At 49.8% G+C, this 14,538-nt stretch overlaps 3 protein-coding genes across 7 annotated transcripts in view; 2 read left to right on the forward strand and 1 right to left on the reverse strand.

Annotated features, from left to right (window-relative positions):
- The first annotated feature begins 288 nt into the window (after positions 1-288).
- Positions 289-14,538, forward strand: part of eif3d (eukaryotic translation initiation factor 3, subunit D) — a 95,952-nt gene continuing 81,702 nt past the window's right edge. Inside the window, exons 1-15 of one of the 2 annotated variants that reach the window (XM_058048494.2) lie at positions 289-429; positions 1,117-1,242; positions 1,317-1,362; positions 1,435-1,571; positions 1,652-1,737; positions 1,812-1,884; positions 1,969-2,090; positions 2,167-2,299; positions 2,598-2,745; positions 2,832-2,962; positions 3,046-3,261; positions 3,480-3,622; positions 3,706-3,898; positions 3,972-4,065; positions 4,138-4,216. In XM_058048494.2, the coding sequence (XP_057904477.1) occupies positions 1,120-1,242; positions 1,317-1,362; positions 1,435-1,571; positions 1,652-1,737; positions 1,812-1,884; positions 1,969-2,090; positions 2,167-2,299; positions 2,598-2,745; positions 2,832-2,962; positions 3,046-3,261; positions 3,480-3,622; positions 3,706-3,898; positions 3,972-4,065; positions 4,138-4,151 (1,659 nt within the window). In that variant the 5' untranslated portion in view covers positions 289-429; positions 1,117-1,119 and the 3' untranslated portion in view covers positions 4,152-4,216. The remainder of the gene's footprint in view (positions 430-1,116; positions 1,243-1,316; positions 1,363-1,434; positions 1,572-1,651; positions 1,738-1,811; positions 1,885-1,968; positions 2,091-2,166; positions 2,300-2,597; positions 2,746-2,831; positions 2,963-3,045; positions 3,262-3,479; positions 3,623-3,705; positions 3,899-3,971; positions 4,066-4,137; positions 4,217-14,538) is intronic. The other variant, XM_078797548.1, reaches the window with a different exon arrangement.
- apol (apolipoprotein L) lies at positions 4,142-8,842 on the reverse strand. 4 transcript variants are annotated; one of them, XM_058048496.2, is made up of 6 exons: positions 8,269-8,842; positions 8,013-8,176; positions 6,872-7,035; positions 5,663-6,208; positions 5,476-5,592; positions 4,142-5,406 (listed from the first exon to the last, which is right to left on the reverse strand). In XM_058048496.2, the coding sequence occupies exons 3-6, from the start codon at positions 6,883-6,885 to the stop codon at positions 4,479-4,481; spliced, it is 1,605 nt and encodes a 534-aa protein (XP_057904479.2). In that variant the 5' UTR covers positions 6,886-7,035; positions 8,013-8,176; positions 8,269-8,842; the 3' UTR covers positions 4,142-4,478. The 4 variants fall into 4 exon arrangements, with proteins under 4 accessions (XP_057904479.2, XP_057904478.2, XP_078653675.1 ...); XM_058048495.2 differs by having other exon boundaries at positions 6,872-7,038; XM_078797549.1 differs by having other exon boundaries at positions 6,872-7,038; positions 7,739-8,176.
- Positions 7,716-14,538, forward strand: part of cacng2a (calcium channel, voltage-dependent, gamma subunit 2a) — a 34,253-nt gene continuing 27,430 nt past the window's right edge. The window contains exon 1 of the mRNA XM_058048576.2: positions 7,716-8,924. Coding sequence (XP_057904559.1) covers positions 8,699-8,924 — 226 coding nt within the window. The 5' untranslated portion in view covers positions 7,716-8,698. The remainder of the gene's footprint in view (positions 8,925-14,538) is intronic.

The following is a 14,538-nucleotide window of genomic DNA, read 5'->3' on the forward strand; positions in this document are numbered from 1 at the left end:
ACATATAGCTCACTTCCTTAGAAAAGAAGGAAGGTGTTTCATAAAAATGAATAAATAAAAGAATAAAATAAGAAGTTAGAATATACGAATATATCATGTATTGCATGTATCTGTGAAAACAATAAGGATTAGTCGCCCTCTTGTGGTCTTTGTGTCAAGTTGCAGTTACACGTTCGACGCCGACAATTAACTTGAATTGTACTTTACCAATAGCAAATAATCACGACTATAGTATTCTATAAACGTACTTTACATACGCGACATTATTCGCTAGTTACGTCCAGTTGTACTTACGACACTTTACGACAGGAAACACAATCAGCTGTACGGCAGTTAGCGACTTCCTTTCACGCGGGCCCCCTGTCCGATTTTATACTCCAAGAACACCGGTCGGTTTGTAAATCTTTCCACCGTGTCACATCGGCCACGGTAAGTACACGGCGTGCTTTGTAAATGCATTTAAAAACGTGTCTTTTTATATAACTTAACGAAAGTTATGATATTGTAGGTAGCTTATTTGCTAAACAGTTAGCTTCGCCCAGGCAGCGCGGCCAAGCTGGCGTGATGACTGGCCTTACCGCTAGCAGCGTTAGCATTAGCTCATATTGCCTGCTTGTAGGGCCTTGCCCTCTCAAACGCTATCATGTACCAGTTAATGTAAATATGTCTATAACATTTCAACGCTGTTACATCCCACCTTCTTACCCCAGTCAAACTTTGTCAATTGGTGAATTATGTATGAGATGAACATTAAATTGACGCTAGCTAACTCGTCGCAATTGTCAGCTGGGGCCGCTCCCAGTTGAAGTTCTGTCACATCTTAACACTTTTCTAAACACTGTCACCTATTAATCATGCCATCTACGGTGGACGCCAGAATAGCGACCAGACCAGCGACCAGTTTAGACCAGGTAGTAACTACATACGTTAACCCTAGCGGCTGGTCGAGGGGTCAGTGATGACTAGCCCACTGCGCAAGCTGATCAGTGCCTTTTCTTGGAGTGCACTGCTGGAGACGACAGTGCTGATCAATGCCTGAGACCCCGCGTAGCAACGTGCAATGCATCACTGGAAGATTCTATTGTTTAACATCCATGTGGTTGAATCCCGTTAAAGGTCATGGCAAAGTTCCACGCCCCTGTGATCCAGGACAACCCGTCCGGATGGGGTCCATGTGCCGTGCCAGAGAAGTTTAAGGACATGCCCTACCAGCCATTCAGTAAAGGAGACCGTTTGGGAAAGGTCAGTTTGGTCACATGACCCGTTGTCGGTGTTTGTTTGATGTTTCAATCACTGTGTTGTTGTCTGTTTGTCAGGTGGCCGACTGGACCGGAGCAACGTACCAGGACAAGAGATACACAAGTGAGTGAAGTGGATGACAAAGTGTTTACGACACTGGAATGCTTGCTGACATTATGTGACGCGCGTCCACAGACAAGTACTCCTCTCAGTTTGGTGGTGGAAGTCAGTACGCTTACTTCCATGAGGAGGACGAGGCCAGCTTCCAGCTGGTGGACACGGCCAAGATGCAGAAGACAGCCTACCAGAGGAACCGTATGAGGTTTGCTCAGGTAAGAACGTGTGAGCAGTGACTCGATCCAGCAGGGTTCTGTTGTTGTTCCTTCACACGGGATTGTGTTTGCTCCGACAGAGGAACCTGCGCAGGGACAAAGACCGCAGGAATCTGACACAGTTCAACATGCAGACGCTTCCGAAGAGTGCCAAGCAAAAGGAGAGGTGAGACTGCTTTAAAATGGCCTCAAATCTACCAGACCGGTCCTCGTTTGGCGACTCACGTCTTGTCCTTCCAGGGATCGCATGCGCCTGCAGAAGAAGTTCCAGAAGCAGTTTGGCGTCCGTCAGAAGTGGGACCAGAAATCCCAGGTGCCAAACGAAGTCACTCAGCTGACGCATGTTACACGATAGTGGGGGAAAATGGTTGTAGTCCAGCAACGTTCCTCCTTCCAGGCTCAGCTGAAGCCCAGAGATTCCTCCGTGGAGGTGCGCAGCGACTGGGAGGTGAAGGAGGAGATGGACTTCCCCAGGCTCATGAAGATGCGATACATGGAAGTGGCCGATCCCGTCGACATGTAAGTCACCACACCGCCGCCGCTGTCAATCGAGAGACTCCAACAGCTCACGCCGCTCTTTCCCATCGTCTTCCAGCGAGTGCTGCGGGGCTTTGGAGTACTATGACAAGGCCTTCGACCGCATCACCACTCGCAATGAAAAGCAGCTGAAGAGCATCAAGAGGATCTTCCACACGGTCACCACCACCGATGATCCCGTCATCCGTAAGGTACGATACACACGCACGTTCATACCTGTGGCTAATGACATGACTTCACCTACATTTTATTTACTTTCATACTTTATTTGAATGTGAAGAGTTTTAGGTCTGGGCCTCAGGCTCTGCTGTTTGTAGTTGGGCCAAGATGGAGTCCATATTTGCTTAGCAAGCTGTTCAGTAGTCATTCAACCGTGCAACCATTTATACTTTATGCCGTTTCATATCATTCATATGAATTTGTAAGAAGAACGAGCCTGTAATCGTCAGTGTTTACATCTTCTTTTGGATGTGTTGTTGTGGCGTCCAGCTGGCAAAGACTCAAGGCAACGTGTTCGCCACCGACGCCATCTTGGCCACGCTGATGTGCTGCACGCGCTCCGTCAACTCCTGGGACATCATCGTGCAGCGAGTCGGCAACAAGCTGTTCTTTGACAAGAGAGACAACTCTGACTTTGGTGAGTTGTGCGAGCGTCACGGGACCACCCGGCCCCTTTGCGTGCCACTGCTTGACGTGTTGGCATCCGGCCCGCCGCCGCCGCAGATCTGCTGACTGTGAGCGAGACCGCCAACGAGCCACCACAGGATGAGGGCAACTCCTTCAACTCCCCCCGTAACCTGGCGATGGAGGCCACCTACATCAACCACAACTTCAGCCAGCAGTGCTTACGCATGGTGAGCGCGCACGCCGCCTCCGCTTGCACGTTAGCCGCAACTGTCACATGACACGAGGGCGGACATGTTTGTATTGACACCAGGGTGGCGAGCGCTACAAGTTCCCCAACACCAACCCCTTTGTGGAGGAGGACATGGACAGGAGCGAGGTGGCGTCCGTCGCTTACAGGTACCGCCACTGGAAGCTGGGCGAAGACATCGACCTGATTGTCCGCTGTGAACACGACGGCGTGATGATCGGCGCCAACGGGGAAGTGTCCTTCATCAACGTCAAGACCCTCAACGAGTGGGACTCCAGGGTAAGCATGAACCCATGAAACTGCGGCTGTCATGAAAGCTTCATGAAAGTCAGACAAAGTGCCACGCAAGCGTAAAAAGAAGCGATGCAGTGCTAATCATATAGAAGTCTGTACTGGGAGAGCGAGGTAGGCAGGCGTGGGCGTGATGGCATCTGAGTGTAGTAACGAGGAAGTCGCCAGTATGATGACGATGACTGAGCCAGCTGTCTCCCTGACAGTACTGTAACGGCGTGGACTGGCGCCAGAAGCTGGACTCCCAGAGGGGAGCGGTCCTGGCCACCGAGCTGAAGAACAACAGCTACAAGCTGGCCCGCTGGACCTGCTGCGCCATGCTGGCCGGGTCCGAATACCTCAAGCTGGGGTAAGGACTCGTTCGCGCTCGCAGTTGAAGAAAATAACCATGAGCGTCCACCTCTAGTCTTGATGATGCCGTCGCCCCCGCAGGTACGTGTCCCGCTACCATGTGAAGGACTCTGCGCGTCACGTGGTCCTGGGCACCCAGCAGTTCAAGCCCAACGAGTTCGCCAGCCAGATCAACTTGAGCATGGAGAACGCCTGGGGCATCCTGCGCTGCGTCATCGACATCTGCCGCAAGCTGGACGAGGGCAAGTACCTCATCCTCAAGGACCCCAACAAGGTCAGTCGCTCCGCCCATCGCCGCACGGGACGGCGCCGCAGCCAGCCCTCACCGCTTCTCTTTGGGCCCGCAGCAAGTCATTCGGGTCTACAGTCTGCCTGACGGAACCTTCAGCTCTGATGAAGAGGAGGAGGAAGAGGAGGATGAAGAGGACGAGGAAGAAGAAGGTGAGCTGCTGTTTAGTTGCAGGCCAACACGTCGCCATGGAGACTGACAAGAATCTTTGCTTTTCATTCTAGATGAAGAAAACTGAAACGGGTGTTGTGGCGACCAAACGACCTGACACACACACACACACACACACACTTTCACACAAACTCAATAAAGCGATAATTGGCTCCCAGCTGTCTTATTTAATGTTCTTGCGTCACGCGGACAACAGGAAGTGAGATGATTTAGGCAACCTGCTCCTGAACCTGAAAGTCTCCTTGTGAGTAAATACTGCAGGCGAGCGTACACGTTCTCCAAACGCACGCTACCTTTCGTGTGCGTCAGCGCCACAGTTTGAGCTCTGCTAGCGTTTGTGCGACTTTGGGGTTTGTTTGACATCGTGTGAGGACATCAGATCTCCACATGGTTGCTACTGAATGACACACTGGCGTCCGTCTTCTTGTTTGTCGTTCTGGCAAACTTCTACCTCCATGACAGCCTGGTTCTTCTCAAGGCACAGCATCCCTTGGACCAGAGAGTCGGAGATCCTCTGCCAGGAGTCCATCTCGGAGCGCCACAGGGCGGTCCTGGCTCGGATGAAACGGGAGACGTCGGTGTGGCATCCTTTGACCAGAGCGATGCTGTTCATGCAGATGATGAAGACGTCGAGGCCGACGAAGATCCCGTTCAGCGGGATGAGGCCGGCCTTGGCTGTGCGTAACGCCAGCAGGGAACTTCTCGCAGCCGTCTGGCTCACTCTCTGGACATCTGCCACCATCTTGTGGACGTTTCGGAAAGCTTTTCCGCCCTGGACCACCACCTTGCCGATCCTTCTGACCACCTGGTTGCTGTTGAGCATCTTGGTGGACGTGGCGTCCGCGTGCAGAGATACGCTTTCCTGGCAAAGAACCGCCCTGACGGCCACATCCAGCCGACCCGCTTCCCTGGTGGCCTCGTCCAGACGCTGCACATCCTGCATGAAGCTCTCAAACATCTCACCGGCTTGGTTCTTGTGTTTCTGGTTGATGGTGAAGTCTGTGGCGGAGACCACAACGCAGCTGGTGAAGGCGGAGAGACCGAGACCCAGCGCCACCATGCTGAGAATCAGAGATGCTCCACCAGAAGCAGGCGACAAGGCGAGGCCCACAATGGACAGCACGCCGCTGACCACGCCCACCGAGCTGCCCGCCACGCTGGAGATTCTTTTAGCTTTGTTCATCTTGACCAGATCCGAGGCACTCTGGTCTAGTTGGTCCAGAAGCTCCAGCATCCTGGAACGCCGCTGGCTGAACTCCATGACGAAGCGACGGCTGGCGGCGTCCTGCAGCATGAAGACCAGCCGGAAGTTTGCGTCCTTCCTGGAGAGGGAGACACGGAGACAAATGGCGGTGTGGAACCCACCTGCCAGCAGGGCGGAGGAGCATTACCTGATGTCCTCACAGGTGTTGACGTGATGAAGCATCCTGTCGTCTGCAGGCAGGTCCACGTGGAGCTCCACGCCAAGGTCAGATGCAGCTTTCATGGCCATGTTGAGGCAGAACTTGCTGGAAGACATGGAAGCAGACGCTTGGACGGACACCTACATGGATGAGAAGGTGCTGAAGCAACGCTTACCTTTCATTCAGCAGGAGACACATGTTGAGCGTGGTCTGGATGTATTTGTCCAGCATGTAGGTCAGCACCTGCACGTTGTCCAGCTTGGCCAAGAAGAAGACCTTGGCATCTCTCCTGAACTCCATGCCGAGCGGGCAAGCCTGGCGGGCGGCGCCGATGGCAAGCTCCACGTGGCGGCAGGTGACGCCTTCGGGCAGCTTGAACACCTCATCCAGGAAGATGTGCGGCGTGGTGACCGCCAGCCTCTCCACCGCCTCCACGAAGCCGTCGAGCTCCTCCAGGCCGAGCAGGACCTTCTGCAGCACCTCCTCCAGCTCCTCCTCAAGCGCGGCTCGCCTTCTCTCCGACGCCATCTTGCTCTTCACGTAGGCCAACACGTCCTTGCTCAGCTTCAGGTCCACTCGCTTGCTGATGTCAATCATTGCCTTTAACTCACTGTCACGCCTCAGGGTCCATCCGGAAAGGCCCGCGCAGAACCGTCCCACTGCGGCCATGTGGACCAGCGTCTCCGAGGCATAGCGGGTCAAGGCCTCCTGCAGGGGAGCTCTGGAAGACATTCAGCAACATCTCAGCTAGCAGGAGAAACCGGTTGATGGTGCTGGTGCCTTTTTTTTTTTTTTACTGGAGTCCAACAGGGACGTGTGCTGTGTCCTCCAATGTTTGTCATCAAGGTTCGTCACAAGAACATTTGCTTCTATTTTATACTTGAAATACTTGCTCACATTTTCTGTTTCTCTAAAGCCCACAGTGACGTCTGTGGAAGGAACGAAGGACCAGCGGCAGCCTTGGAATAGACGCACGTCCCAGCAAATAGTAATGAAGTCCTCATACCCAAGTGAATAATGGCCGACCAGGTTTAGAAAAGCAGACCTCATCATCATGAATTAGTCTCATGGTGTTTCATGGATGCGAACTATGATGCTTTATTGGCACCTTTACAAAAGAGCCGTCCTGGGACCATCACGGAGTAATTGACACGCCCATGAAAATGTATATTGCTCTACATTTGACCTGTTTTATTACCTATTTATACATTATTGATAACTTGGGGTGAATAAGATGCATTCTGTAGATAATGATAATAATAAATGCCTATTTGCAGCCCAAAAAATAGATACAAATACATACGTTTAATCCCAGTGTAAATGCATCCTGGTCTTAATCAGACTTGAACATGACACTGAAACACATTAAAATGAGAGCCTTTACCTTGATGCATTCATCTTTGTAGCGGGGATGTGTTGCTCTTGTCATCTCATGCTGGATATGAGCTTCAGTCAACGTGCAGGAGCTGCAAGCACTCTCACTAAGAACACCCTGCAGGGTGTGTGCGCACACGCAATGTGTAGACAGCGTCTCCACCCTCAACTCATCTTCTGGGGAAAAAAAAAAACAAACAAAATGAACACCTGACCTGTGGTGATGATGTATAATATGACAGCTTCAAGAAGAGAGCTCCTACATGAGGGCCATATAATGGCTGATGAATACTGTATGGCAGTGCAGGCTGACAGGTAAATATATGATTTTTTCTATATAATGTATTTCTTAATTTGGATGATTATATCTCAGTCCTAATTTAAAGCAAAACAAATATACTTCATAAACTATGACAATTTGTCAAAATTTGAATTCAGAGCCTTTAATGCATTGTATTGCCATGCCATTGATTTAATGAGCCCGAATTCGTCAATGACAGTCATTGAGGCGCACAGCGAAGGCTGTGATGACGGCTTTCGGCCAGCAGAGGGCGACAGAGTCCAACGAAACGAAATAGCGCGCTGTCTTTCAGCACCACATTAGCCAAACTGTTAGTTTAGACGTCAAACATGACTGATGTTTTGTCTTTCAGGTCCCATGGACTCATCAGTCGAGGACACGTGACCCGGACGTCTCGGCGTGCGCTCAGATTTGAATTGACTTGTTAAAAAAAACAAAAAACAGTCATACGAGAGCAACAAGACGCTGGCAAATGCGCCAATCTCAATCACGGTAGTCAAAAGCGAACCCCCCCCCCGGTCCCGGCCCCGCCCCCTCCGCGCTCACAAAGCCAATTAATAATGTTGAGCATCTTGCCAGCAGAGATCCACCATTGCTGCAGCGGAGACACGCACACGCGCACGCGCAGTGGCCCTCTTTAAAGCAGGCTGCAGACGGAGAGCCTCCACAGGACCTCCATGTGTCTCCATGCTGACAGCCTTTAGAGCGGCACAAGACGAAGAAGAGGAGGAAGAGGAGGAGGGAGAGAACAAGGGCTCCATCAACACTGGCGGGAACGTCCTGGTGGGATCGCGGATATTCCCGGGATATTGCCGGGAACGAAAAGAAGAAGAAGAAGAAGAAGACGCACCGACTCCTCGTCCTCCTCCTGGCCGCTCCATGTCGAGTGATGGTCGGCCTGTCTCGCTGGAAGCTCTCCGCCGCTTGTGGATCGTCGACGAGCGAAGCCGTGGTGAGCGCAGACCCCCACTCCCGGCGGAAAGCCACCCCCGGCTCTACCGGCTCTAGAGCTCCCTATGGAAACCGGGGATCAGAATTTTAGGAAAAAGCGAAATCCCGTCGGTTCATTGAGTTCTTCTCGTTTCCTCAGTGAGATCCAAGCTTGCCGTTTTTGCCTTGAGCTCCATGTTAGCCGCTCGCTGGTTCCATTGGGCCTGCCGGGACTTGATGAGTGATTTATTGGGGGTTCTTGCGGTCCGCCGGAGCGACGAACAGGTTGGCCGCTCCTCGTCAGAGCCGCTTCGCTTTCACTCTTTCGGGCTGCAGAGGAAGACACGACAGAGGCCCTCCTCCTCCTCCTTCTTCTTCTTCTCCTCCTGCACATTCTGAGCTGCCGTCCTCCTCCTCCGTCTCCTCGTTTTTTCTCTCCGTGGCGCTCCTCATCCAAACGCAACCATAAGGCTCCTGGCGCCTCCTCCGCCTCCTTCCTCCCTCTCCTTCCGCTCCGCTTTGGCCCGCTTTTTCGGCTTGCTGTGGTCCCGCAAATTTTCAAATATTTACTTCCTGTACATCAAGAGGAAAGGGGGTCCCCCTTTCATGGAGTGCGGCAACATGGGTCTGTTCGACCGCGGAGTGCAGATGCTGCTGACCACGGTGGGCGCCTTCGCGGCCTTCAGCCTCATGACCATCGCGGTGGGCACCGACTACTGGCTCTACTCCCGCGGGGTCTGCAGGAGCAAGTCCGTCAGCGACAACGACACCAGCAAGAAGAACGAGGAGGTCATGACTCACTCGGGCCTGTGGAGGACCTGCTGCCTGGAAGGTAGGACCGCCGCTGACCTTCTGGTTCTGCCTGAATGCTAGATACTTTTGGAGTACTCCTAACACGGTGACCCCCCCCCCCCGAGATGTCAATCAAGTGATGTTTGGTGCTTCAAGAACTCGGTGGCGGTGGTTGATGGTTGATGGTTGATGGTTGTCAAGTTCCCTTTAAAAAGAAACAAAGTCACAAATCCCATGCCTCACAAATTACTGCAATAGAGAATAAGCAAATTAAGCTTTAATATAATACCAGGTAAGTATGAATTCCACCACTTCCCATATATTTATTGCTGTTTTTATTTATAAATTATAGTATATTATTATATATATATATTAATGTGTTCTTAAATTGTTACTAATTATAATATAAATAACACATTGTAATTTATTAATTAATTCATTCAGAATTTACTGTGATATTTATCATAGTTGTTAACCTTAAATGTATTTAACATGATTTGTATTTACCATGAATTACTTACTGACCGTTTTAACAAGACACGTGAATTTTTTTACCTAATACACATTAATTAATTCTTAATTTTAACTGCGATTGTACACAAGGAAAATTTGCACAATATTATAACTCAGCCATGCTTTCTCTTAATTGCCCTTAGCATTAAATAAAATTAAATAAAATTAAGTTAGCTTTCAAATCACATTTCCAAACCAAAGTGAAATAGACGTACTTAATACATAGGTAACAATATAAATTTCAAACACATTAAATCAAGTTAACCACGATACCAACAAGCTTTAACACAACGATCAGTGCACGTGAGCATTAAACAGTGAACAAGCCACGCACGAGACGCCGTGGCTAAGCTATCGTTAGCACAGATTGTTTACATTGAAACAGTTTGGCGTCTTACCGGCTGCCTCTCTGGTGTTTGTAGATGCTCTGATTTGTATGGGCGACTTACAAACGATAGTTAAACAGTCTCTGCCTGGTGCCATGTTTGCTTAATTGCTTCACCTGTGCTGGTGTGCGACACTCATTCCGGTCCGGCCGCGATTGATGTCACAAAGGTTCCTCCTCCCATTTTTGTTGACGTGTCTAAATCTCAAGTTTGACTTGACAATGGTTCACACCACAGGGAGTCTACTGCTGGGTGGCAGTGGCTTTTTAAAATTCAATTGTATTTATTTTTATTTTATTTTAAATTATTTATTAGTTTCTTATTAAGAAAGTGATGATTGTATTATTAGTTTGTGTAATAATTTTATTATTATAATGGCAAAGTATCCATTAATAGTTGCAGATTGTAGCCCCGCCCCCTGTCTGCTGAACATCCACTGGTCTTTGTTGACTTATTTTGTGTTTAGCCGCCATAGCCACTTCCTGGTCCCGCTCCATGCTTGCATTCGCGTCACAGTCGAGCAGCAGCGTCGTCTTTGCACCAAACAGCTTGGCAACACAAACGACATCCTGATGTTGTTACACTCGCGACAAAATAGAAGTTGTCACTTTGGGCTTGTGTGACCTTTAACCCTGAGCAGGAAGTTGTCCATCATGGTGACTGACTCGGTGGTTCTCTTCTCTTTCTCTTCGCTTCCTCCTCCTCAGGAAGTTGTCGCTTTAATCATCGAGAGCAGTTTTTTGTGCTGTGTCAGTAAATATTGTGACAGCGTCGCCAAGACTCATCCCTCATGCTACATCTTCTTCTTTGTGAGGGCCACCACCAATGACCAAAAGGCAAACACTGGCCCGTTTTAAAGGAAAAGTCACCATTTTGGAATTTTGCCCATCATCTCCAATCCTCACATGAGACATGAACACGCGTCTTTCTCTTGTTTGGGTCTTCTAAAGATATGTTAGCGGTTAGCATGTAGTAGCAGGTACATTCATGATAGCATGTAATGTGCATCGATTTCCCATAGCAACATAGAAAGGAAGGCTACATAGCCTCCAAAACAAAAAGCTCCAATATGTAGCGCTACTTGTCTGCTTAGCATAGTTCTTCACTGTAAAGGTGACGCATGTTTCTCACCTCAGCATCCTTGGCCTGATTCATGTCAGCTGTCTTGTTTAAGTCTCACATCCATCATTGTGATCCGCTTCGTGCTTGGCGAGCTGAGCTTCCTGAGGCGTCAGAGTCAGGTCAGAACGTTTTGAGAGAGGCGGGTGAAGGTGTAGAGCGACCTTACCTGGCAACGTCACCTTCCCGCTTCCTGCCGCTGTGACCCGGGGCGGCGTGTTTCATCCCCGCCAGTCGAGTTGTTGTGCAGAGAACAAATCAATAGTGCTCTCGTGTCAGCACACAGCATGAGGCCGCCAGGCACACGCCACCAGCTAGCGTAGCATTTCAGAGACCGGAACGTTAGCGGCTCCCAGATGCGCCTCAGACAGCTCAGTTATTCTTTCCCACCGAGGACTCGTCTACTTCGTTACGATGCCCAAGATGCACGGCGTCGCATGCAGCTAGCATCTGGATGCGGATTCATTGTTTGCTGCTGCTGCTGCTGCTGCTGCTGCTACACAGGAAGCTAAATAGCTAGTCAACCACAAGTCTGGTGGCTCGCTGTCAGGGGAACCCATTCTTTCACAATCTTTTTCAATTATTCCATCAGTACTCTTCAATAAGTACACTATACTTTATCCATGTGTACTCCCCAGTCATCAGTCACCTTCTTCTTCTCTCCTTTTTAATGCTGATTTGCAACCACTCCATGGAACACCTCTCCATTTGTCACCACTTTTTCTAGCTCACCTGCTTCAACTCGCCCTTCCCTTTCTTTGACGTCACCATCTTGGCGACGGTACCCTGCCGGCTAGGGATGGCAAGTTTGAGTCTGCTGTTTTTTTGGGGGGCTCACTCCGTTCATGCCATTGTTTTATGGCACAAATGTGCCAAGGTGCTGAAGCGATGCACAGAGTGAACTCTCATCCTTTCTATTTTGGGACAAGAGTCGAGGAAAACAGACGCACGTGGAAATATGCTAAGGCTGGCCGAATTAGCTACTTGGTTTTCATTTATTGTTTGATTCATTCATCCATTTATTATCGTCTCGTAGCATCTTGGACACACCTACTGCGAATCGAATTTGGACCAGATTCCGCCCAAAAAAATCAACATTAGACACAAAAACAAAATTGGACACAAAAATCCAAACTGAGTACGTTTCGTTGGCGAAACGACCCATCAGTACTCGCCATCGTCAGCCATTTGAGGACTGCATTTTGCGTACTCCTCAGTGTGAACACACTTATGCACTGAAAAGACCAAGTACGACCACAAGTGTGCATTTGTGCAGTGAAAAGCCCAAACGTAAGTACTCGAGTGCGCCAAGCGAGCACAGCGTGAGTGTCAGCCGTCATGTGCGGAGCCAGCCGATGTTTGCAACGTCAGGCCTGAAGAGTTTGAAGCGGCTTAAAGAGGCTCTCGTCGCCGCCGCCGCGCACATAATGCAACCTTCGCTACAATGCAGGTGTAATTACCCGCCCGTGTCGTGGCGCTCTCTCTCTGCGTTCCACTCCAGCGCTCGCGTCCCAAAGCTGCGGAGAGACGGCAAAGAGACCCCGTGGTGAATGATAATGAAGTAGCAACCCTTCTTACTCGCCTTCCCCTAGCAAAGAGACGACATGGACGCTCTTCTGGTAATGATCTTTATTATTGCCGTCACCAGCAACAGTAACTTTGCTATCAAATAAGGAGAAAAGATGAAAATGTTGAAGACGGCTTGGAAGTGGGTGTCGGTAGCGAGCGTGGCCACAAAGCGGCGGCTAAAAAGGCCCGGCAGACGGGTCAGCGAGGTGGCCATTGCAGTAAGCAAATGTGTTGCACGGAGATAAGTTAGCTGGCGTCAGCGACAGGAGGAAGTGTTCTCATGGCGGTCTCTTCGCACGCTCGCTCAAACGCCCTCCAGAGAGATCCGCGCGTGCTCGCCGCTAAAGCAAAGAGCGGCGACAGAGATGTTCCCGCCTCTGCTAAACACTCTTAGCACCTAGCAGGGGAGAGCGGCGTGGTGCACCGAGCTGCACGAGGAGTCGGAGGCGGGCGTGGGGCCCGGGGCTGCTGTGGTCAGCGGGGGATGACGCCGAGAGGGGCCGCCTGACAGATGGAGGCGAGGGCTGAGGGCGGAGAGGAGGAGGAAGGGGGGCAGGTCGCCCTTTCGGTCGTGTTAGCGAGGATGAAGGTGATCCGGTCCAGATGGCTTAGCGTCGCCGCTCGTCCCCGGGTGCGAGGCGGCTTCTGTTCTCACGGGCAGCTTCATCTTTATGATGATCTTTATTATTCTACGCTATCTTATCTTATAGTTTATTGTATTACTGCCTCTTGCTGGGGTGGAGGGTCAGTCGCACTCCATGACCATTGGCTTAGCTTATGCTGCACAATCGGCACGCTTGCGTAAGCAAAGTACAGCAAAACAAAGTCAATTACACTAGGCACCCCCCAAATCGCCATCTTGGCTCCGTAGCAGAAGGGGAGGGGCTAAGCGGAGTGGCTGCAGTTCACCTTTAAAAAGGAGAGTAGTCATCAACGACGGTAACGATTTGGGACAGCACTACACAATGTACATAGTATCCGTGTTTAAGTATGCCATTTGGAGCACAGTATGCGTCTCAATTGGTGTACTTGCATACTTAGACTTGGTCTTTTCAGTGCATAAGTGAGATCACGCTAAGAAGTACCACAAAATGCAGTACACAGTCAGTACGTCAATATTGCACTAGTTAGTCTATATTGCATAGCACATGGGGCGGGACTACCAAAAAGACGGACAATGTAATCTCTGCTGGGGGGTACACGCAAGTCAGAAAAATCCGCAACAAAATAATTTTTAATTAAAGCTGCAAGCAGCATTGAACATAGTTGATACAAAGAAATTAGCATTGGTTTGTACATTTCTTTCGCCACCGGGGTGTGGGGTTGGTGACTATTTCAGGAAGGGACCAATGCATAGCTTTGGGGGGTGTTACCAAGTCATAAAAAGTCACATCAAATTAATTTTTAATTAAAGCTGAAAGCAGCATTGAACATAGTTGATACGAAGAAATCAGCTTTGGTTCGTACATTTCTTTTTCGTCACTGGGGGGTGTGGTGACTATTTCAGGAAGGAACCAATGCAAAGCTTTGGGGGTGTCACCATCAAGTCAGAAAAAATCACAACAAATTTATTTTTAATTAAAGCTGCAAGCAGCAAGAGCGTGTTTTACGCAAATAAGTAAAGTTTGCTAGTGGCTAATTCAGGAAGTGACCGATGATGTCATCTTCATCATGCACGTATTGTAATGACAATCTTGCTAGCTCGACACCCAGCTAGTATCGTTTATTTTGGTCTGGCGCACCATCAAAGTTTGTCGCCATGCAAATTTGGGGGTCTGTGATCAGAACTGCTGAATCGGCATTTTTCACCAGGCCTGACGCCTCATGCACACGCAATGTTTTCATGTACGTTAAGGACCCCAAAGTTGCCAGGAAATGCCTGAAATAATAATAATAATAATCCCAATAAACATACCGCAGCGGTCAAGAAGTGGGCTTAAAAAAAAGCTGGCATCAATTTAACGGGGCGATCCAAACGTTGGCATGCTCGGTCATGGAGTCACTTCCTGGCGGTGATTAGCAGCGTTCTAACAGGAAGTGATGCAACATGCTGTGATGATGAGTGGC

Source organism: Doryrhamphus excisus, linkage group LG16, assembly GCF_037039965.1.
Source record: "Doryrhamphus excisus strain RoL-2023G ecotype Guam linkage group LG16, RoL_Dexc_Guam_v1.1, whole genome shotgun sequence".
Taxonomy (NCBI): Eukaryota; Metazoa; Chordata; class Actinopteri; order Syngnathiformes; family Syngnathidae; genus Doryrhamphus; species Doryrhamphus excisus.